At 35.3% G+C, this 7,329-nt stretch overlaps 1 protein-coding gene across 1 annotated transcript in view; it reads right to left on the bottom strand.

Annotated features, from left to right (window-relative positions):
- Positions 1–7,329, bottom strand: part of SPAG17 (sperm associated antigen 17) — a 281,081-nt gene that overhangs the window by 154,149 nt on the left and 119,603 nt on the right. Inside the window, exon 16 of the mRNA XM_012643425.1 lies at positions 353–414. Within this exon, the coding sequence (XP_012498879.1) occupies positions 353–414 (62 nt within the window). The remainder of the gene's footprint in view (positions 1–352; positions 415–7,329) is intronic.

The raw sequence follows: 7,329 nt of genomic DNA on the forward strand, positions 1-7,329 counted from the left end.
CAATTATAGGCAGGTTTTCTGAACTCACTTCAAGACAACGTTAGTTCCACATGGCTGTATGGTCAGCAGGTGTTTGTGAGGTTGCCAAGCCACACTGTCTAGAGAGGAGCATGGAGCTGGGAAGTTTTGCTTAAGCCGGCTAGTAAAATTAACTCCTTTCTCTCCAGTTGGAGCTGGTCTGAGGATGCCTAAATAATTCCTCTTCTCTAGCATGAGAATTTACCATCTAAGCACCTCTCCCTCGCTCTCTGTCCGTCTCTATCTATCTATCTTTAGTGTTTCTCACTTTAGGCCAAGGTTTTCTCAGATAATCTTACTTGTCATCTACACTTTGAGGAAAATAATTCCTTACCTTTTCAAGAGAATCAGTCTTTGTAACTGCATCATCTTTGATCTCAATGTTCGTGGTCTGCTCTGTAAATCAAAGACACCAACATCCAGTTATGTTCTGGCTTTGTTCTTGCCTTGGTTAGTGCTGTGCCTTTTTGGTGCCCATATGATCTATGTTTCTGTGCTGAAAAGGTGATTCCTGAAAGGCATGTTTCATGCTTCCAAAATGGTGTTTGTGTCAGTAATTCTAAATCAGTGCCTACCTAGAAAAGTTATATACTAAACTCTTTGAAAAGAACCCAGCTTCTTGTATAATATATCCTAAATCATATCAGGTATTCTGCTTTCAGATCGTACCGCTCACTTCTAACATTAAATCTTTACCTTTACAAGTTACAAATATTTACTGATTAAACTAAATCAACTGCTTTGTACGTGCCATTTACCTTGTTGCTACCAGTACAAAGTTTTTTCAAATTTCTGTGGGTCTTGCCTGGTGCATGACAGACTAGGGCAGGGGCTGGGCATGTGTGGAATGGAGAACTGGTGGAAAAATGCACCTCCTCTTAGAAAATGATACTCTGTCACCATTCTGCACAGCTTTTCTTCCATTTGTTAATCATATTTAATGATGCATTGATTTAAAATCTATTTCATGAGCATCTGAAGATTTACAGATGGAATTTAACAAAAGTTAGGTAAATAAATAAATGAATGGGTAGCTGGACCAATACGAGTTATACACACTAGCTTTCCCTGTGACCAAAGAGTATACTTATGTGATGACTGGGATTGCAACATCATTCTTGGCTATGACACAGACAGCCATGTGAATGAACAGGGAAGGAACAGATTCATGCTGTTAATTTGTGCATTACCAGAAAAAAGAGTTCCATGATAAATAAGTTTAACATAGATAAATAGACATCTTTCCTGTGAATGTCTCAGAACTTGTAATTTGCTCTTATGATTGTGAATCTCTAATAGGGAAATGGATAAAGTATGCAGCTTTTTTCAAATTTGACCACAGAAATGGAGTGTATATGTATGTATGTGTGTGTGTGTGTGTGTGTGTGTGTGTGTGTGTGTGTATGTAGCGGGAGGGATCTTGTGGGAACATACTTTGATGCTGCTGAACAATTGAGTCAACCTGTCTTTCTTACCAGCCTTAAAATCATCTCAAATTATGCCCCATTAAGTTGTATATGAAATGGCTCCAGCCTAACTCTACAAATGCAACTCCTTCCCCGTCCCTTGCTCATTCCACTCCAGACAGATGGGACTGCTTGTTGAGTCTTGAGGGTTTTGCACTTGGTCTCCCTCTGTCTAGCATGCTTTGCTCTTAGATGTTCACCTGTTGCAAATCCTTCGTTCATATTGTTGCTCAAATATCAGCCTCTCAAGAGCCCTCTGCCTCTTACCCTGCTTTGTTTTCCATAGCATTTGTCTGTGCATAATACTATTAAATATTTATTTGTTTATGGTCTGTCGCTCCATCTCAAATGTAAATTCCTGGAGAATAGGAACTTCATCTTATTTTCCTTACCATACCCTGAGCACGCAGCACCTGGTAGGAACTCAGTAAATATTTCTTTTTTGATTGATCTACATCATATATTGAAACTGGAAATGAATGTAGAGCTATATAGCGAAAGTAGAAATGTGGAAGAAAACCTACAACAAAGGCTTATTTGGGGGCAAGCATAAGATTTGACTTTTCATTCTGTGGCAAAGAGAACTATATTTGGGTTTCCAGAGGGAGAAGTTGATTATGCCTATGAAGGACAGGCCAATGTTTTTCTTTCTTTCAGGAGCATAGCTACTTACAGTTTTGCTACTAGTTCCACCTTGCCTTGGGCTGGTGAAGGTGACAGCATGAATGTTCCATTTTGATTTAGAGGAAAACTATAAAGGCAATTCGGTTCAGTATTTATATAAACACATCCACTCAAAAGAAAACTCAGGCCAACTATAACTCTAAATAGACCATGATATCCCATGTGTCCTTGAAGCAATTGATATGAAATCTGTGGAATAAAAATTATTCTATTCTGTGGTCTGCCAGATTTCTGGGAGATTTGATATTCCCTGCTGAATTTAAGGATATGGCAGAAAAAGTCTCCAGTTTAGAAAATATGTTCTAAAAATTGCACATCAGTTATTTTGTCAAAGGAAAGAACATTCAAAAAGTAATCTAAACTCTTTATTTAATAGTAGAGTAAAAATCATCTTTCCTTTCTTTCTGATTTCTGCCTTCAACCACATAATCCTTTGACAGTGTGATTCAGTAGTTTTTGACACATCTGGAAATGGATGCTTTCTCATCCCTTTGAAAAACAGCTTTCCTAATCTGTTTTACTTTAGAGATAACAAGATCCCTCTGCAAAGCAGTTACTTTATTAAAAAAACACCCCAAAAGCATAGAGGGCTCATCTAAACCTATAGACTCGCGGTTATCAACTCTGTGGTTTTTCATAAATATCCACTGGGCCCTGTCAAGTTCAAAAACAGTTTCAGATGGAAATCCAGTGCTTGGTTAAGAAAAGCACAAATATTCAGCCCTTCGTGTCTAGGAACAGATTTTTTATATGTATTTGATGCTAGATTGGTTGTGCAGGAAATACATAAATGACTTCTGCTTTGTTTAAAGAGAATTAAAGTGGCTACTTTTGAAATAAATATGATTCAGAGTTAGGAAAAAAATGTAAGATCAACAACATCAATGACAACAAAGTTGCATGCACACAACAGCTGCAATGAAACATCGAGGCCCAGCTGCCTCCCCCGATTCAAATGTAATGGCTCCTGGAAGGAGGTCAACATACACCCCATAGAAGAAGCACTTATGGTCCTGGGATCTACCCTGGACATTGCTTGGCTTCTAGGATACACTTTCCTCTATAGCATTTTCTGTGCTGAGAATTTAGAAAGTTACTATAATCAGCTACTTTCTCCAGGATCCAGAACACCAATTTATGTGGTTTGACCACCAGGTGGCAAAAGTTGTCTGAGGAAAACTATACCAGCTGCTTTAAAGAAAAAACAATAAAGAAAAAAACCTCAGGTCTTACATCTCTCTCTAGTTCTGTATTAACCCAAAGTGACTTCTTTGTCATACATTTGTAGTTCCACAGGATGCACTAATGCCATAACAATTCAGGTTCACTTATTTGGCTTAATTTTTTTGAGAGCTAGGCTATTAGGTAAGGGTACTTACGACAGGGAAATAGGAATCCACCGTGTTGGGAAAGAAGGAAGACCCAAAGACAAAAAAGTTAGCGTAAGGGTCAGCATGAAGAAGAAACTATGGATATGGTTAAACCATTAGATGCATCATAAGGAATTTCTGGAACGGAGGAAGTCACAAGACACAGTGAAGGAAGCACTGATTTGAAGTTAGCTCTTCATTCAAATCCTGACTTCCTACTGGTGTGTGGTTGAATGAGTTACTGATATTCTAAGTCTTGGTTTCTTCATCTATAGAACTGAGATAACAGTGTCTTTTTCATAGGCTGGATGTTTATATAAGTATTAGTTAATACATGAAAAATATCTTAGCATGGTGGTTGGAATATAGCAGGCAATATTAAACAATGTTATCTCCTCCCCTCTTCCATCCCCTCACTTATCTTCTCTACCAACAGGCACGTAGCTTTTCCTTAAATCCACTCCATGGACTACTTCCTCTTCTACCCTCCTCTTGGTAAACGAAAAGGGTAAGATGATCATTAGTCAATACTGACTTAATACCTATTCTCCTATGGCATTTACCATTTATTTTTTAAAAAGCTTTTTAAAATTATGAAATATAACTCGCACAAAAAAGCATGAAGCATAAATGTTTAATAATAAAGATTAAAGTCCCAGCATCCCAGACATCTTATATGTATCATTTAACAATCACAACCTTCTTATTAAACTTTCATATTAATTCTAATTTTTTTGTCGATTGTTTTGGGTGTTCTACATACACACTATTTACAAATAATGATGGTTTTGTTTCTTCCTTTTAAATTCTTACACCTTTATCTCTTTTTTCTTGCTTGTTGGCTAGCACCTCCAATGCAATTATTGAGTACAAATGTTTATAGTAAACATCCTTCCGATCTCAAAGGGAAATATTTCAAATATTCTCTTTGATATATAGAATTTGTTACAGCAATTTAAAAAACGACGTTTATAAGATTGAGGAATTTTCCTTATATTGCTAGTTTGATAAGTTTTTTTTCATAAATTGCTATAGAAATTTAAGTGCTTTTCCTGCATCTACTAAGATAATTATATACTTTTCTCACTAATGTGTTAATTGATAAATTATATTGATTATATAATGTATGTATTTTCCTTCTATTCCTGCTATAAATGCAACCTGTTTGCAATGCATTATTATCATTCAGTATATGCTAAATCAGTTTTTTTATGTTTTATTTGGGATTTTTGCATCTATGTTCACAAATGAGTTTAATTTATAATTTCCTTTTGTTGTATCATCCTTGTCAGTTTTATTACAACATTTATGCTAGCTTCCTAAAATGACTAGAGGATGATACCCTATTTCCTATTTTTTTAGTTTCTGGAATATGTTTTTTTTTTTTTTTTTTTTTTTTGAGATAAAGTCTTGCTCAGTCGCTTGGGCTGCAGTGCAGTGGCGTCATCATAGTTCACTGCAACTCAAACTCCTGGGCTCAAGCAATTCTCCTGCCTCAGCCTCCCGAGTAGTTGGGAGTATAGGCCTGCACCACCATGCCTGGCTAAATTTTTTTCTTTTTTGTAGAGATGGGGTCTCACTCTTGCTCAGGCTGGTCTCAAACTTCTGGTCTCAAGCAATCCTCCCACATCAGCTTCCCAAAGTGCTAGGATTACAGGCGTGAGCCACCATGCCCAGCCTGGAATAAGTTTTGTTAAAATTAGAACTATGTCTTTTTTGAGTGTTTGGTATCCGTCACCAATAAGATCATTTGGGTTAGGTGTGTCCTATTTGCTAAGATTTTTGATTACTGATTTAATCAATTTCATTGGCTATATAACCATTCAGGATTTTTATTTCTTTTTGAGTCATTATTAGTAAGTTACACTTTTCCAGTAATTTTCCCATTTCAATTTCAGATTTAGTGGAATAAACTTGTTTATATCCTCCTACTATCTTTTTAATTTCTGTAGAATCTGAGGGAAGTCCTGTTTCTTTATTCCCCATATGATTTTTATAAAACTTGATGTGGTTTTATTCCTGATAATAATTATTCATGACTTTTTTGTGATTAGCCTTGTGTAAAAGATTTATCAATTTTATTAGTCTTTTCAAAGAACCAAATTTTTGTATTTTTTGTTTTTCCTTATTGCATCTGTTTTCTATTTCATCAATTTACTCTTATTTTTGTTTTCTTCCTTCTACTTTATTTGATTTATTTTGTTCAACTTTATCTAACTTGAGGTTTATGTTTAGTTAACTAATTTTTAGCTTCTTTTAAAAATATATTTATTTAAAGCTATACACTTCTCTTGGAGTATCTCCTGCTTTAGCAGCATTCTACAGTTTTGATACTCAATATTTTCATCATCATTTGATTTGAAATATTTCCTAATTTCTATTGTCACTCTTTCTTTGACCTAGCTGTTATATAGAAGTGCGCTTCTTACTTTTGAGACATTTGGTAATTTTTCTCATTACCTTTTTGTAATTGATGTTCACCATAATTTCACTGTTGTATGAGAATATACTATGTGTAGTTTTGATCCTGTGAAAATTTGTTGAGACTCGCTTTATGGCCCAGCATACGGTTTTTAAAATAAACATACTTATAACTTCTAAGAAGCTATTGTAAATGGAGGCCTTAATGTAGGCGTATGAATAATTATAAAATTGGCGGGAAATAACTAAGGCCATAAAGGAAGTGTAGATTAATTATGATCATGGAATGCTAAGGGAGGCATTTGCATATGGACACATCTAACGAAGCTTCATGAAGGTGCAACTGAAACCTAATTACAATCACAGACAGAACTCTAGGTGAAGGATATTGTGGGGGAAAGGTACAGAGATTGAAAAGAGCAGGCAGTGCAGGGAAAATAAGCCTAATTCTGTTTGTCTAGAGCACAGGATGAATGAGCAAAAGGGAAAAGATAGAAGGAGGTTTTGGAAAAAGTAATTTTGTACTATGAGAGAAGCGAATAAAGCAGGTCAAAGAGTTGGGTTCTGTTTTGCAGGTAGTAGGGAGCCATTGAAGGTTATAAGCAGAGAAATAGAAGAGCTATATTTTAGGTAGATTAATCTGACAGCTGTGTGTAAGTTAGCTCAATACAAATTTAGCCTAATATCCATCTATACTTCTGTACTTCCTACATAACACTATTTATAATGCTGTACTCCAGAAGGAGGGCAAGGACCAACCTGAGCTACACTGGGGGAGAGGAAGAGAAATGATGTTCATTGAGCACTGATTTTGTACCAAGCTCTGTACTGGGCATGTACATGACTAGAAATGTACTGGACATTTCATTATGTTATTGCAGGTAAATTTTTATAATTTTAGCATATAATCATAATAACCCTATGAAATACTAATGATGATAGTTTTAATTATATTCACTGCACTAAATTTATTAACGTAAGAGTGGACAGAGAGGCATTAAGATATTTTGAAAAACAAGGTTGGAATAAGAAGAAATAAGAAGAATTTGCTAAATAACAACACTTGGTGACAAAGTTTAATTAACCAAATAACTTAGATATTAAATAGTTTTTCACCTGAAACAGGAAGGCATTTAAATTTAATTTAAATAATGCATCTTGAGCTTTTTTTTTTTTTTTTTTTTTTTTTATGTATACATTAGGAAATAATGAAATGTCAACAACTTTTTCCAAAACAGTGCATTACTAAAAGGAAATGTATGTTTCTTCACGGTACCCAGTTTTGTTTATTTTTCCAACCATGGGCTCTTGTGTTTCTCAGCTTTTCTTCATGCATCTTCTGCCTAATTTTGCCGAGTGCTGGTGGGATC

Source organism: Propithecus coquereli, unplaced genomic scaffold (genome assembly GCF_000956105.1).
Source record: "Propithecus coquereli isolate 6110/MARCELLA unplaced genomic scaffold, Pcoq_1.0 Scaffold197, whole genome shotgun sequence".
Classification (NCBI taxonomy): Eukaryota; Metazoa; Chordata; class Mammalia; order Primates; family Indriidae; genus Propithecus; species Propithecus coquereli.